General features: G+C 31.7%; 1 protein-coding gene across 1 annotated transcript in view; it reads right to left on the bottom strand.

Moving 5' to 3' along the window:
• Positions 1 to 11,098: 11,098 nt before the first annotated feature.
• Positions 11,099 to 18,085, bottom strand: part of LOC118182018 (mitochondrial import inner membrane translocase subunit Tim22) — a 30,785-nt gene continuing 23,798 nt past the window's right edge. The window contains exon 4 of the mRNA XM_085820764.1: positions 11,099 to 11,319. Within this exon, the coding sequence (XP_085676890.1) occupies positions 11,234 to 11,319 (86 nt within the window). The 3' untranslated portion in view covers positions 11,099 to 11,233. The remainder of the gene's footprint in view (positions 11,320 to 18,085) is intronic.

Genomic DNA, 18,085 nt, shown 5'->3' with positions numbered 1-18,085 from the left:
TAACTTTGAAAGAAATACTGTGATCGGCAAGAAGGTTGAGTTCGAACTGATGTCAAAGAAAGAGTCCTACCCGCGGTCGCAAGTATTTTTGAGATAAGACATTTAATCGCATAAGCATTGCAAAGACAACCTTTATTTGAGATAAGACATCCTTACAGCTATTCAGACACCTCATAATATGATCTACAAAAGTAGATCTCTCAAACGATATTCCTTAGGTCAAACACAAATAAACACATCGATTCGAATGGTGCCTCTCAGGCACCGCTCGAGTGCAAAGGGTTAAAAGATGACACTTTTTTTTAGGTCTTAAACGTATGAAAGTAAAACATTTCTATATGATTATGAAATCTAATTGATCATGGAAGTTGGTAGACATTCCACCAAACTTGCCCTAATCATTCTGACAGAAGTTTGAAAGAATCAATTACTCTTAATTTAGTTGGATAATCATGACATACAAGTTATGGATATAGCATATAAAAACCTTAAATTGCTTGTTATTTTTCACATTGCATTGCTACTGTTTATTTTCAAGTAAAGATGCACATTAATGTACATATTTCCCGATGCCAGGATCTTATAATTTTGTAAATGCTGCACTGCATGCTGTTCCGTTAAGGTCTAAAATTTTAATTTTTTTTTAATGCAAGGGAGAAAACAAATAGCAATAAAATTACATCTTTCTCAACTACACAAGCTTACTGTAAATTAATTGGCTTGGTTAAGATAAAACAAAAGCAAAGACCTCATAAATGGATGGTGATATCCTGCTTATCCATTAATTATTGGCATTAAATCACACCGTTTGGCTAAAGTTTTTATTTGTTCTGTGTTTGTAGTCTTATATGTGCTTTAAAACAGGGGTACTATTGGCCACAAAAGAACACCCAATTATCAGTTGTAGAAATATGCCATTAGGTTTGTAAATACTTCATTGAAAAGGTAATAGATGGACAAATTTGATTTTTTCCCCTGGTTCCTTCAATTACGATTTATTGAAATATGACTATTGTAAAATTAAAAGTGTGGCAAAAGTGTATTCAGGTAAGTTGATTTAGTATGGCCAAAAATGATCATGCTTAAAATCTCAAAACTTATGTTGAGCATTTAACAGACACTGTGCCATATGTATTCTGAGTTACAAAATATATCAATCAACTTTTGATAAAAATTATGCTACCTAATATTTTAGGGGGAGGGGAGTTCTTCCAAATAACCTCTTTTATGAATAGGGATACTGAATTATGTATATATTATTTACAGGGTTCTTACGGTCCTTAGGTTTTTTGGAATCGATTTTTGGTCCTTAACTTAAGCCAAAATTGGCAAAAGGCCCTTAATTTTAATCATCTGAAATTTGTTTTTACAACTGCCATTTTGAGCATGAATTAGATTTTGGAGGAATATTTTTGGTGATTCACTGACAAATATGGTTATCTTTTGAATGGGTTATAATTTGTTCCTATTTCTAATGTAAATGGTGGGATACTCGAGTTTCTGAGCAAGAAGTGAAACATAAGCATTTCAAAATTATTTCATTTTTTCTCTTAAACAACTTTTCGCTTTTGGGGATGTGAATTAAACGGTTCTAAATTTGGCGATTTATCAACATTTTGGCGATTTTAAGATCAGTTCCTATAGAAAATTTTTAATTCCGAATCTGGGAATTTTTCGAAATTTTTTTAAAACATTGTAACATTGATAAATTTCATTAAAATAATGGTAATATATTGAAATTATATTTAAAAAATAACATTAAAATAGAACATTTATTTTTCACTGTCATATTATACAATTCCATTTTGGCCACTTACTATACAATATTTTGAATCTCAAAAATAAACAAGGTATAATGCTACAAAGCACAATTTACTAAACAGTTCTTAGCAAAAGTAAAATAGCTATGTAATTAATTAAAAATGTCTTCTTTCTAATTTTCTGAAGGTAAGAGTTTTTATCTTCTAATTGTATCAGAATATGCATCACTTTTCTCTATAAAATTGATTTTGCTGTTTTCCCCCTCTTTTTTTTTTTTTTTTTTTTTTCAAAATACTTCTGGCTTTTTGCTGTTAGAGGTAATTTTTCTTTAGGATTTTAGATATTGCAGCTTGAAAAGTTTAGAAGGACTTGAAGGCAAGTTATATAGACCCACTATTCTAGTAGATTCCAGAAAAATGTGACAAAATGAAAAATGTCTCCATGGTATTAACATGTAATGGATGTATTTTACAGAAAGTTTGTGATGAATTTCTTACTTTTTGGAGAATGTCTAGAAGAACAATGAAAACAATATTTGAATGTTTTACTTCAAAATACTGATACTAAAACCTTTTTTTAATATGTTTATCTTCCCTACTTATTATTAGACCCAAACATGGAAAATATCAAAAATGCTTCAAATCTTATCACATGGACGACAGGCATTACAGAAAGGAATATTTTTATTAATAAAAAAAATGAAAACTGACAATTTAAAAGATTCATCTAATGTCTTAATGCATCATACACAGGGCTGATGCTAGGCATTTTCCCACCTGATGCAATCTCTGTGGCTTCTATATTCTGCTTCCAATGCCTGCTCTAATTTCTAAAAGTTTTGCATTTCTAGATTTTGTTGCTCAGTGTGTCACTAAATTCTAAAAATTCTGCCATACTAGCTCTGTAACCAGCCCTTACCATATATATTTCATATTTCTTCTGAATGTTCATATTACTAAAGAAATGAAATTTGTTTGGTGTCTCTCTTCATGAGTCATAAATTCAAAGATCGTTTCGTTTCAGGAGTCAAGGTTGGGAGAGCATTAGAATTTCAAATCAAAATTTCAAGAGTTCACGGAACATAGAAACAACATTTATTAACGATAAACTTATATTACTTCCGCTTATAGCGGCCATGAAACATAATCAAGCATCAAATATATATGACATGCGTCATTCTTCATGTTCAAGCGTCAAGTGGAATATTTTTCATCGGCGCACATCAAGAGCGCCACCTATCTACCAAAAAGACGGAACATACTCCGCCCCGATGAACATTGGTTCATTACAACATTATTATAAAGATCTTCAATTTTAGATTTAAACAAGTTTTCCAAAAGTTCAACAGTATATCATATAAAATAAAAATGCATAATGACAAATTTAAATTGAATAACAACATTAAATTTAGCACAAAATTTTACAAATAAAACATACTTACAATCTCTAGAAGGAAAACAATATAATGAAACTGCTAAATTACCATAATCCACAATTGTGGTCCATTCTATGAATCTGAAACATAATTGAATTAATAATAATAATAAAGACACAAATTATGAATATACAATTAATGTTTGTTTTTTTTAGAGTCTTATTCACTCAATGGTAAGCGGGAAAGTTTATGTATAGGACGCTTCATTTCGCCCAATAAAGTTTTTAGTTTCACAACACGAACTTTTCCATCAGCACCAGGATATAGTTCAATTACTCGTCCAAGTCGCCACTTTAATGGAGGCAAATTTTCGTCCTTTATCAAGACTAAGTCATTGAGGACTAAATTTGGTTTATCCCTGAACCATTTGGTACGCCCTTGTAATTGTGAAAGATAATCTCTAGACCAACGTTTCCAAAAGCTCTGGAAAATTTGCTGTGTCAATTTCCATCTTTCAGCAGGGGTTAGCTTATTATTTGTAAGATCAGGTTCAGAAATTGCTGTTAATGTAGTCCCAATCAGGAAATGTCCAGGTGTTAAAGGATTAAAATCTTCAGGGTCAGATGAGATGGAAACTATTGGCCTGGAATTCAAACACGCCTCGATCTGTGTAATTAAGGTGTGAAATTCTTCGTATGTCAGAACCTGGGTCCCAATAGTCCGCTTTAAGTGAATCTTCATTTGTTTCACTCCAGCCTCCCAAAGGCCTCCAAAGTGAGGGGCAGCAGGAGGATTGAAGATCCATTGAATATTTTCACCGCTCAGGTAGTTTTGAAATGCTTCGTCAGAGGAAAGTGTAGCTATGTATCTTCTTAATTCTCGATCAGCCCCAACAAGGTTGGTGCCTCTATCGGAAAAGATTTTCTTGGGTTTTCCTCTGCGTGACACAAATCTTTTCAGAGATGCTAGGAATGATTCAGTTGTTAGATCACTGACCACTTCTAGGTGAATGGCCTTTGTGGTGAAGCATATGTAAAGGCAAACGTAACATTTATATCTCGTTCCTCCTCTTCCTTTCCTAGCTTTAATTAAAAAGGGGCCTGCAAAATCTAGTCCTGTATTCGAGAATGTTCTATCCGACAATACGTGAGAAGCAGGTAGGTCGCCCATTATCTGATTGGATGTGCTTGTTCGATTTTTAAAACATTTTAAACATTTCCAAATTATTTTTCTTACAATTTCTCGGCCATTAACGATCCAATATTTCTGTCGCAAAGCAGATAATGTTAATGTGGCTCCTCCGTGAAGGTTCACTTCGTGAAAGTGTTTGACTATCAATTCAGTAACTTGGTGACTTTTGGGAAGAATGATTGGATACTTTGTGTTTTCTGAAAGATTCGAGTTACAGAGTCTACCACCGACTCTAAGGATTTCTTCTCTATCAAGAAAAGGATTTAATTTCAGGATTTTACTGCTGAGATTCAATTTCTTCCCTGCTTTCAAAAGTCTAATTTCTTCTCTAAATTCGGAATTTTGCATGATTTTAAAAATCAAATTGCTTGCCTTATCCAATTCTTGAACTGTTAAAAAACCCTTGAGTTTTAAAGATGTAGGTTTAATATTGTGGCAGAATCTTAAACACCATGCAGTTACGCATTTCAATTTTTTCCAGAATGAAAACCTGGATGTCAATTCAAATTCAGCCTCTTGGCTAATAACAGAACATACAGTAGTTTGACGCTGTTCTACCTGTACCTCTTCCACCATAGGCTCGATCAAAGGATCAAAAGATGATGAAGGTAAAATTTTTTCTTTTAACCACACTGGTCCATTGAACCAAAGTTTATTTTCCACTAGATCAGAAGCTCTTAATCCATGTGAAACTATGTCAGCCGGATTGTCATTTCCCTTACAGTATTTCCATTGCGAAGGTGATACAACATCTTGTATTTCCCGTACACGATTAGCAACAAAGGGTTTCCATTTATCAGCGGTACCTCTGATCCAGTGAAGAACAATTTTAGAGTCACTAAAACAAAATACATTATCTTCTTGGATATTAAATAATCTCCTTAAATATTTAACTATTCTTGCGGCAATAATGGCTCCCATAAGTTCTAAACGAGGCAAGGTTAATTTTTTAAGTGGGGATACACGGCTCTTTGAAAGAACAAAAGACGTACAGCAAGAATCAGGATCACGAAAATATGCAATAGCTCCATATCCCTTGAGGCTGGCGTCACAAAAGACAAAAAGCTCTATTTTATCGAAATTTACACATTCATCATTTAATATGTATTTTCTAGGGATACAAAAGTTGAGAATAACTTCAATTTCAAAGTACCAAGTTTTAAATTTTTCACTCAAATAGCTGGGCAAAATTGTGTCCCAATCAATACCCAATTCCCATAACTCTTGTAATAAGAATTTTATTCTGATAACAAAGGGTGCAATGAATCCAACTGGGTCATAAATTTTTGCCACAATCTGTAATACCTTTCGCTTTGTAACGTGTTTCCAGTCAACTGGTTGTAAAAGTTCTTGTACATCTAATTTCAATGTGTCCTCATCCATATCCTAAATTATTCCCAGCACCTTTAATGTTTTCTTATCCAAATTATCTTCCTTATTAATTAAACTAATATCTTGCCAATGATTTTTTAAGGATACGGAATTTGATTCAAATTTTCTTAAGTTCATACCAGCGTCTTGAAGAATTTTAACTGCATCAGTTGATAATGAGAAAACTTCTTCAACGGAGTCTGCTCCATGGATAAGGTCATCAACATATAAGGACTTATTTAACATGTCAACAGCTTTGCTATATTTCTTTTCATAACCCTTAATATGATGTTTGATAGTGGCGGACAAAATAAACGGACTTGTTGTCATTCCAAACAGCACTCGGCACATTCGGAAAACCTTAAAGCCTAAACTATTGTCACTATCGTCGTAAGAATGATCAAACCACAAGAACCTTAAAAAATTTCTATCTTCACTATCAATTTGAATTTGGTGAAAAGCCTTCTCTATGTCTGCACAAAATGCAACTTTATGTACGCGAAATTTTAAAATTATATCCAACAAGTTAGGATTTAAATTAGGGCCTGATATCAAACATTCATTTAACGATTTAGCTCCTTCAGACTTAGAAGAGGCATCATAAACTATTCTTATTCTTGTTGTTACTTTTCCTTCACGTATAATGGGCCTATGAGGCATATAATAACAGTTAGGTTCATTTTCAACAAACTTACATTGTTCAACAATCCCCCTTCAACTTGTTCTCTAATTATATTATCATATTCATTATATAGGAAATCATTTCCCTTTAATTTATGCTTAAGTCCTAGAAATCGTTGTTTAGCAACAAAAAAATTATCAGCGAGTTGTGATTTATTGTCCTTCCAAAAGAGTTTTGTTTCGTATCTGCCGTTATTAAATTTCAAACTGTCGTTAAAATGCTTAATAGTATCCAAATCAGTTTCCGAAAATGTTTTGTTTTCATTTTCAATTCCTATTGAATCCAATTTCCAAAATGACTGCAAATCAAATGTGTTTCCTTCAACGGCAGATAAAAACAACGCATTAATTCGAGTATTATTATTTTTTACTTTACCCATCACTGTGTATCCAAATATGGTCGGTACTATAAACAAACCATCATTTATCATTGAATTACTTCCTGTTTGTATATACCAGAAATGCTCCGCGCCAAGCAGAATATTTATGTTCTCATTAACGGGTCTTGTATCCGAAAGTTCCAAGCCCTTTTTAGTCATAAATTCTTTAATGTTTTGACATGTTGATGGCGGCTGGAATTCTATTGATGATATTAATTCTATCCCTATAGCTTCTACAACAAGGCAGCGATCATCGTTTTTATTTTTTATTTTTAGACTATATACATCAAATTCTTGGGAGTTACCGCGCTGATTTCCAAATGAATAAATTGTTAGAAATTCTTTTCTAATGACTTGCAATTCTAAATCGCGCGCTAACTTGTGGGTGATGAAGTTTCCTTCACTACCTGAATCAATTAATAATCTTACGATTCTCGATTTATTTTTGCTTTGAGCAATAACAGAACATGTCTGTAAAAGTACACTATTTTCAGGTTTTAGAGTGTTACAGTGGGAAGTAGATACTAAAGTTTTATTTTGCGTATCTGCGGATTTAACATCTTCCATTTCTTTCGATTTCAAACGGCAGAAAAGTTTATTATGATTTTTCTCGTTACACTTTTCGCATGGTTGTATATTTGACCGACAAAACGACCGCATATGTGATCTCAGAAAGCATCTGTAACAGCGACCTTCATGTTTCAATTTCTTTCGTTTTTGTTCGTCGGAAAATTTCAAACATCCGGCAGATGTATGTTCGTTTGATTTGCAGAATATGCAAAACATTTTTACCGATGTGTTAAAAGCAGAAGCTTGTGATTTGACTTTATAATTTTTTAACCCTTGTTTAGGATTAACCCCTGTGTATTTATTACCTTTTGAGCTATTAATCAAAATACTTGCTTCTCGGCATTCAGTTTCTATTTTAATGAACTCTATTAATTCACTTACTTCTATATTTTGGTTAGATGTTCTTTTTCTATGGAATTCAAGAGCTAAATCTTCAGGTAACAATTTAAGAATTATTGGGTTCAATAACTGTCCGTATGAACCGCTAGTAACATCTAAACTACTTAAATTTCTAACGCAGATTTGTAACTGATCATAGAGCTTTCTTAACCCAAAAACATTTGAAGAACTTTTAACTGGTTCTAACTGTAACAACATCTGCATGAATTTTGATATAATAACATCTTTATGACCAAACCTCTCTTCTAAACTTTTAATGCATAGATCATAATTTTCTTCAGATAAAGCATAACCAGAAACACAATTATATGCTGAACCAGATAATAAACTTTTCAAATATGTAAACTTATCTATTTTAGATAAACTTGGATTAGAATGAATAGCATTATCATACGAATTAAAGAATTCGAGCCATTTACTGGGATCACCAGCAAATTTTTCAATACTTAATTTAGGTAACTTTACTGAAGCACTACTTGTAACAACATTATTACCATTCAGAGTACTACTAATACCATTACTAGTTGTAATTATACTTCTTTCAACAACTTCATTACTGTTAATTTTCTTTACTTTACTAACAATCTTAGCTTTAAACGTTATAATTTTTTCATCATATTCTTCACATACAAGTAGTTCGTTATCATATTCTTTTTCATCAATTATGAGAGCATCGATCTTTGAGTCAAGAGTTTTAAGTTTCTCATGGTATTCAATTAACAATTCATATGATGAATTTAAATCTTCTAGATGTTCTTTACTTAATTCTTCTGATAATAATTTCTCAAGTTTATTTAGAAGTGTAGTAACTTTACTACGTACAATAGCACGTTTCTTTTTCTCTTTTGCTAAATCATCCATCATGCTTCGTTTTCAAAGATCGATACTAAGAACAAATGAATCAAAAGTCTTACCTTTCAAAAGGTAATTCCCCTTTTCGCGGGTTTCAGACCCCCCAAAAATGTGTGGTGTCTCTCTTCATGAGTCATAAATTCAAAGATCGTTTCGTTTCAGGAGTCAAGGTTGGGAGAGCATTAGAATTTCAAATCAAAATTTCAAGAGTTCACGGAACATAGAAATAACATTTATTAACGATAAACTTATATTACTTCCGCTTATAGCGGCCATGAAACATAATCAAGCATCAAATATATATGACATGCGTCATTCTTCATGTTCAAGTGTCAAGTGGAATATTTTTCATCGGCGCGCATCAAGAGCGCCACCTATCTACCAAAAAGACGGAACAAAATTAGCAGCTTTTTCTATACATCCTAAATGCATTAAGTTTTTTTTTTTTTTTTTTTTTTTTAAGAATACCAGAAATCTTTAATTAAATTCAACAATTCTAAAATGAAAAGAAAACATGTTGAAGGGGGAAAACTGAATACATAAAGAGAAAGAAAATTTTTCTTCAAGGATGTGCATAGTTATTATGTAAATTATCTAGTTGTTTATAATTTCAGTCTTTACTATAATTTCTCATTTCTATTTCTTCACCAGAATACAGATAACTTAGTTTTTAAGCTGAGGTTTTTGAAGTAGAGTGTGTTTCTGATCTCCACTCGCTCGCTGCATTCGTTCCTGCCAACACTGATAATTTGTAATTATTTCTCTCTGCATTATCACTGCTGACATTTGAATTTGTTATGATGATAAATTTACTGAATCAGCTTAAATTAAATTGTCTTTGACCACTAGTCCACATTTAGTTTGACTTTTCTTGTTTAATTACATTACCACAAGCTCTAATTGATTTTATTAGCATAAGAAGATGCCATTATTTTTTAAGTTCTTTTTAAATAAGAGGCTTATTTAAACCTTTGTCTGGCTTTGTAGCTGTTTTCAGACATAGTGATAATTTGCTTAAAAAGATAAAGTAAACCCTCACAGGTACATTATGGAGAGGTTGACAAGTTAGGAGATAAAGTATTGTAATGTATTTTAAAGTAATTGACAAAATAACAGATAATCTTCTTAGTAAAACTTAAATTTTAGTTTTAGTTTATGGAGATATATAATTTGAATACAATTCTTTAGTGGCAAAATTTTCATACAAGTACTAGCTGGTCAAACTTCAGAATTCTGATTTTAAACAATTTCTTACGTTGCTGAGCAATGGTTACATCATATAAATATGATGTTGCCACTTCAATAATAAATATAGTTATTTGTTAAATAACAAGAAATTACAGTACGAAGAAACTAGCGAGAACACTGTTTTACATATTGAGCTTTATAATTGTTAGAAAAGATGCTTAAAGAGAAGGAAATTGATATAAATTAGCCAAAATGTCTGGGAAGGTTTCTTTAATAGGGCTTTATAACAAATATTGTTAAAATTTAAATAAAATTTAATAACGGCCAAGTAAATCCATAGTGACTAATGTTATCTAGCTACCTACTTTAATTATTTATAACTAACTGCTTACCCTTAAAAATTACCTCTGCATAGTAAAGCGAGTTATTGCCATTCATTAATCCTTATCGTAGTCACAAGATAAAAACCCAAAATGTAACAATTCATGTAAAAGTTATTTTTCACACCTAGAGAGACTTAAAATAATACAAAAGAACTTATAACCTCTGGTGCTTTAGTGGCTTATTGGAACCTTAAAGTATATTAATTGGGTTAAAACCCCTGGAACTCTACATGAAGCTATGGTATTAACTGTGTCAGACAGAGCCCAATTAACTTACAAAACTTGCCAACCTTGCCTACATCAGGCCTTTCAGGTTTGTTCTGATCAGCAGGTCTCTCTGTAGGCAAGCAGCAGAGGTGACAACAGCCAATCTTTTGTTATGAATCATGCTGATTATGATTTTCTTTTCATTTTAACCTTTGCCGCTTGACAAAATCTACCTGCTATTCACTAAACCTCTAGACTGAGCAAGTATGTGACAAAATGAGACATAAAAACAATCAGTATAAAGCTAACAATTAGTGAAGCATAAATAAATGTAACTTATCTTCTTTCAAATATGTTTTGATAAATTTCATAAAGTTCATTTTATTCCTAAACTTATTAATAATATGTTAATTAAGTTATGTTTAATAATAATGCATCTTATAGATGTATTTTAATTTTAGGATGGTATTACAAAAGTGAAGTTCAGGCATAAATAATATTTTTAATTTAATTTCAGTTAGGCCCTTAATTTTCTCATTAATGGTCCTTCAAAGTGCTTAAATTTCCATATGCAGAAATGTGTAGCAACCCTGCATTTTTGATACACTAACTTCATGAAAAATACAAAAGTTTCATGTTTACTTAATCAATACATTTAATGAGATTTTTAACAAATGACATATTTAAATTATAATTTTTTGGTATCATAACTTAGTCAGTTAAAAAAAAATGTCTTGATATAGATAATAATTTTTTAATAAATATATTTCAACAACTTCAGATTTTGCAGACCAAAATCTAATATCTAATACAAACACATATTGAATAAAAAGTGTTTATATTCACATATATATATATTTTTCTCTCTAGAAACTTCAGAAACGTGAACGCATATAATGGTCAATAACTGTAGAAAAAGCAGCAAATCCTGCAGCACCAACAATTCCAGCTTTAACACCAGCTAAAATAAAATGTCAAATATTAGTTATGAAAAGTTTATATATATATATATATATATATATATACATATACTGTATCAGCCCGAATATAGGCGTCACACATTTTATTACAAATTTCAATTGGAAAAATAAAGATGCATCTTTCACAACTTAATAAAAACGATTACAGTTCATCATATTGTATACAGTTAAAAATATGCCGATTTCTCATTTTGAAATAACAATGGAACAATATCATTTTAAAAACTGGTTGCATTGTTAAAGTTAAGGTTATTCAACAACTGCACTGTTGAAATTCTTCATAACATACTGCTTGATTTTATCTTTAAGATTGTGATATTGCTGTATAAGCTATTCATTTCCATAGAATGGGATTTACTAGTTTGTCACCAAGCATTATCAAGTCTAAAAATAAGGCATAGTTACTATTCAAGTTTCAAACTTGCAGTTGTTCGTTACACTAAAATCAAAGCAAGATAGGCCAGAAGGAAATATGAACTTGATATATCTAATATATTGCATAATAATGCATTTGCATTGGATTGCTGCTGAGATGAAACTGCAAAATGCACTTTTAATGAGAAGTCTTTCAGGAGACCAAACATATATTTAACAAAACAATATCATAACATATATATAACAAATATTTTGAACTTGAAGGTAGAGTTCTTTCCTACATTCAAGTGAAAAGAAAAGATGAGATATCTATTTCACATGAGGTAATCCAGCTGAATGCCTAGGAAATTTCAAGACTACATTCCAAGCAAGTATTGACTGGTGTTAGCTCATATTTTATGTGCAGAAATGGTCTTGTTCTTCGGTGAAGCACCATATTAATACTGAGATAGCCAGCAGATGTTAAAGAGGAATTGATGAATTTCTAATGGTACATCATCTAAATGCAGCAGCCTTGCTCATACTCATTACAACAGGCAATGCTGATGAAATGTTGTATGACAACACCACATATTCATCATGCCAAGCTATATGACAGTAGAGGAGAAAGGGCTAAAAAGTATTACATTAAGAACAATCAGCAACAAGATAATGAGAATAAAGTTTATGTTTACCATTACAGCCAGTGGAGGAAAGTTACCTCCTTGTGTTATTTTAAAATGAAAAACTTTGCCCAAGAGTTTAGCAATTCACTAGGAAGAAAAAAAAGGTGTAGCTTAGTCAAAGTAATATCATGTATTCAATTGCTCCGGCTTTACATTTTAGAAGGTGCGCCAAAAAGCAGCATTGCCTCAAGTTTAAAATAATTGAATGCAGCATTGCAAGAGGAATCACTTGATATTACTTTCATCAAAGTACAATGATTACATCACTTATTACTGACAATTAAGTAGTGAAATATGTGCAAGTTTTCATGCAAACCTAAATGATCCCCCACAGGAGCCACGAAGACAAGAACTCAGTGCTGTGTATACAGTACAACCTAATAGCCAGCCTGAAAAGATGAAACCCTAATTACTTTAAGAATATTTAAACATGGATTTCTCTGGATCTAATCATCATACATAGCCTGAATAAAATTTAATATTTTCGTCTCCTCATCCTGATCACAAATATCTAATTTACTTTTTTCCTAATTTTTCTGATTTATGATTAGCATTATTTTGCAAATATTATGTCTTATCATCTGCTCCATGTCATATAACAGTTTTGAACTATACGTGTTTTATGTGCCCATATACGATTTATGTATCGAAGTTTTTATGCACTTTATATAAGTGCTTGAATAACTGCATTCCTTAAAATGTGTTTTAGGCATCTAAATGTGATTTATGTGCTTAGAGTAAACCTTTGTCAAACACCAGGTTTGTCATTAATACATTGAATGCATGGCAAAATCTCATTGTGCAAAGTTGATTTTCTATATAAAAAATGTGTTAGCTATAAACAAGATTAAGAAAGTATGTATAATTTAAAGAAACCTAAATAGTGGTGCAATTAAAAGGAAAATAAACAAATATTAATTGAAATTTTCATTATTGCTTTCTAAATATGTGACTTATTTATTTATTTATTTTTTTAAAAAAGCTGATGATTTCTGCTTGCAACAATGATTGAGGTAACTCTTTAAAAGTTTTGTGGTAAGAAGTGCAAAGTTTTTCAAAGCCTGCTATAAAGTGTCATTTTTTTTTTAATTGGGTCAATCTTCTTTGCAAAATCAGACAGTACCTATGACTTATTTAAAAATTCCTTTAACTTCTTATAAGTTAAAGGAGATTAAGCACCTTTAAATTCCTATAAGTTAAAGGCAATCCTTCACCATCATTGTGTTCACTATCGGCAGGTTTTATAAAATCACCAGGTGACAGTGAAATCATTCATCTGTCATTTCTCAGTCATGCAATTCTCAATAAAAAAAAATTTTTTTTCTTCTTTCACCTCTGAAAATCCTTTCTTGCTAATTGCATTTGCAATCTGTATGGTTTCCCTGGCTTCATATTCATTTGATGAAAATCCTTAAAAATTGTTGATAATGTCTGGCAAGAGCCAATGCCAGCTAACTTCATTGTTGATGAATGAATGTTGAACCAAGCATAAATGAAATTCTAGCATTTTGCAAATTAAATGGAAACAATTAAAATATTCTGTATATGAGGAATTATGTTCCGCAAACCAGAGCTTCGCAAGGTCTACTGTATATATGCTTTATGTATTTATAAGTGTTGATGCATATGTATGTATAATTTCTGTTCAAATGTTATGTTATCATCAAGCCGACCTCCCAGTCACCATATGTAATTGAATTAACAGCCCTTGTCTGGGAATGTAACCAAATAATATTTAAAATTAACTCCCAATGAGATGTCTTGTGACTTTAGACAGTATTGAGTGTGGGACAATACCTGTTTACCAATGTTAACCATAGGTGCCTCCATCCTCTGGCACCTGCTAGAAAGAAGGCTATGGAAATCAGGACTGATAGGTTGTCTGCTATTCGAAACTGCAAACCTAGAGCTCTGCTTGCCAAGAAAGTCATGTTAGTTTTGCATGCTTTTAAGGATCATCTCACACGAAAAGTGAAAACTAAACTTGCTCCACAGAAGACAGGCCTTATTGTCTTACTTGGTGGCCTGACTTCCCAATTGCAAGTGCTTGATATCATGGTAAACAAGCCATTCAGAGACCATTTATGACAACATTATTCAGATTGGCTTCTGGAAGGCAATTATGGGCTCACACCATCTAGTAAGTTTTGAAAGCCATTAGTTCACTTCTGTGCCAATGAATTCTAATTTTATAGTCAACAGTATCATCAGAGAGTATCAAGGATTTCATGAAATGCTGTTTGTCAAATGCATTGGATGGTAGCAAGGACAACATATTGTGCGAGAATGGAGAAGAAAGTAGTGAAAGTCATGGGGTGAGTACCAGGATTGAAGTCAGTTGTGATAGCAGTGGATAAGTAAATTTCATTGCGCAACAGTGCCAGCAGTTCACAAAAGGCTGCCAAAATATAACACACAACTGTTACCTAGATTTTCCAATAATAATACTGTATTTATCATAAAATAAAATGTTGGACCAGTAATTAAATTTCCCTGAATCTGCTGGAAAATGATTACAGGTATTTTTTTTCTTCCCTCTTTCTTTTCTTCGTATATTCAAACATCATCTTTTTTCTTTTTTGCTACTTTAAATTTTATGGTGCCATTTATATTCAAGTCAATACCACATATTATTCACATGCCAAATTTAGATCCAAAGTGAACATATGTTGAAATATTTATATCTTCTGCTTAATAAAAGTTCAATTTATGTTACTTTACCTCCACAAAAGACCTACGTTAATATTCCTTTTTTCAATTAATAAAAGTAATCTGAAGATGGTTTTCACTTTTACCGGGCGAAGGGGGGGGGTGAAAAGTGGAAATCTCACAAAATTTTGTTTTAGGCAGTAACTGAAATTAAATATAATTAAAACAAAGTAATCAAAATCTTGTTTTCTGCTACTTATATAGCTTATATTCAATTATAAGAACATCCTACCCTTTTATTCATAATCACACAAATACCTATTGTTCACAATATTATACAAAAATTTGATAATTGGTCACCATGTTACAAACACATCTTCTAAAATCAGTATTCGTTCTCAGTTGTTTAGTTACTCAGTTCTCACTGCTACATGGTTTATAACATCAGAAACAGTATTTTGAAAGTTTAAAAAATTACAAAAGAGCCAAAGATGATCATATTCATTTATATAAGTTTTCTTCCAGAAATACTAAGAATTCAAGATTGAAAGATATTCCTTCTTAATAGGATTTTTGATATGCTAAGTTCTGCACACTTAAAATTGCATAAAATTTAAGTTGAATTAGATGAAAATATGTAATATTTTTAACAAATACACTAGCTTCTTTCTAGCAACAAAAATAGAATTACTCAGTACAGAACTACTTTTTTAAAACTATAAATCTCATATAGAATTTTTTTGTATGTTTTACAAGAGCAGTTTAAACCACTTATGTTAAAGTTATTAAATGCATTCAGCAAAACATCTGAATTGAAAGTATTTATAGATATTTATTCTAAAATATATACACAATTACTATATGCAAGCTTTATTCATAATTAAAATCTATATTATATTTTTAGGAAATAATTATTTTCCATATATACTAGAATTGTATAAATACATAAAAATTGTGTGAATTGCTTCTTCTTTTTCTTTGAAAAATTTTCTTTAAAGCCAGTAAGTATTATAGCAGGCTATTTTTCTGAAATCTCAAAGTATAATTTCAGTCAAAAATTCCTAACAAAAGAGTATATTTACTGTATTTACTCAAAAATAAGACTCCTTTTTTGCTATACAGGTAGCCCTCCTACAACATGGCATCCTGTAACACGGATTTGCTATAACATGATTCATAAATTGCAAGAACCCTCCTACGACACAGTTTCGCTCTAAGATGGTAAGAAAAATGCCCAAGCAATCTGAAGAAATGTAACCAACTCAGCACGAAATTTTTCCATATTGTGCACAGCCCCCATATAGTCATTTAACACGTAAGAATGCTTGTTTCGTAAGTTCTGCCAGTTATCTACCAGGATCCGGTAGCCGTAAGAGCAAATGTCCTCAGATGACCCCTATGAACAAATGTCCCCAGATAACAATGAAGAAACCTCACTACCGCAGAAGATGAACATCGTGAGGTCACAATAAGTGCTCTAAAATGCAAAACCTGCTCGTTCAGCTTCCAAAATTCGAATCCTTGTCTCCATGGCCTAAAAAACAAAAGTGTCTCACACTGCTGGTCGGCAGTCTGCCCCGAGCCAGTGTTAAAAAATAACTTTTTCGTCTTTAAGACATTAAGTTTCAGTTCTGATTTAAGGTGTCTTTACGGTGTTGTGTGCTTAAAGGCGTAAATAAAAACACCTTACCGGTATATTGGAAAGCAAATCCAAGAGCTTGGGTAGCTGGGAATATATTTAAAAATTTGTTTTTTAAATTGTTATGTGCCAGACACTGAACATTATTTAAGGCAGAAAAATTTGAGCTTCAAGGCTCTTATTACTATTAGATAATGCTCCATGTCACCCACAAGATTTAAATCATCCCAATGTCAAAATACTGTTCCTACCAAACACTACTTCGTTACTCCAACCACTGGATCAAGGTATTATTTATACCTTTAAATCATATTACATAAGAAGAGCATTACAGCAGATTTTAGACATAACCAATTCAAAATCAATTAATGTAATGGAAGCTTGGAAGACATTTTCAATCAAGAACTGAATCGATATCGTACCTTTGTTGCTGAAAGAACTGAAAGCATCAACATTAAATGCACCGCATTTAACGATGATTTAACATTGAACGCATTTAATGTTGAAGGGCCATATCTTGGAAGAAGATATGGCCCTCTTCAGATGAAATAAAAAACATGCGTGAATTGTCAGAAAATGAAATTGGTGGCATATTAAAACTTGCTAAATCAATCGGAGGTGAAGGTTTTGTGAGCATGGCTATTGATGACGTTCAAGATTTATTAGCGGAAGAAGAAATTGACGAAGATTTGAAAGATATAGAATCGGAAGCTGCAAATCAAATCGATTTTGAGGACACTAGAACTGATGAAGATTCTGGAGTTAATAATTTAACATTAAAAGAATTAAAAGAAGTCCTAAGCTTAGCTGAAAATCTTGAGTTATTTTTCTTCAATGCAGACCCTTCCGCTGAAATAATCTGAAAATTCAAAAGGGAGCTGCAAAACTGTTTAGCTCTATATTGATAAATTTAAAACGTCTTGGTACGAACTAGTAAGCAAAGTGAAATTACAGATTTCTTAAAGAGGGAAGAAAATGCCAGAACTTGAAATGAAGAAAGAAATTCTGAAAGTAAAAGCGGTCTTATTCCACCGAAGAAACATTCTCTGTTGATTATACTGAGCAATGACAACAAAGAAATTTATTAAACTAAAGTTGCATTAAATTAAAATATGTAATATTTTTTATTTTGTGCTGTACATACATATATATTTTTAATAAAAATTAAGTTGCTTATGTATAATTAAAAAAAATATTTGTTTTTAGTAAGTTTTCGGAACGTTCATTAAACTAGAAATATTTTTAATTTAAGCATATAATATTACTAGTTGGCAATATGCCAATTCTGAATCCTGCCAGTATTTTCTAGAACATAATTCTACAAGATCCTGTGCATAGATCTCCTTTTTGGAAAACCTTACATTCATCAATACATTTCTTGACAATCTGCACAGAAATGTTTGTCGCTTAGTCTATTAA

Source organism: Stegodyphus dumicola, chromosome 7, assembly GCF_044657685.1.
Source record: "Stegodyphus dumicola isolate Sdum_Otavi_A_Nest chromosome 7, ASM4465768v1".
Taxonomy (NCBI): Eukaryota; Metazoa; Arthropoda; class Arachnida; order Araneae; family Eresidae; genus Stegodyphus; species Stegodyphus dumicola.
Note: the sequence above shows the minus strand (reverse complement) of the source record. Positions and strands in the feature narration are given on the sequence as shown.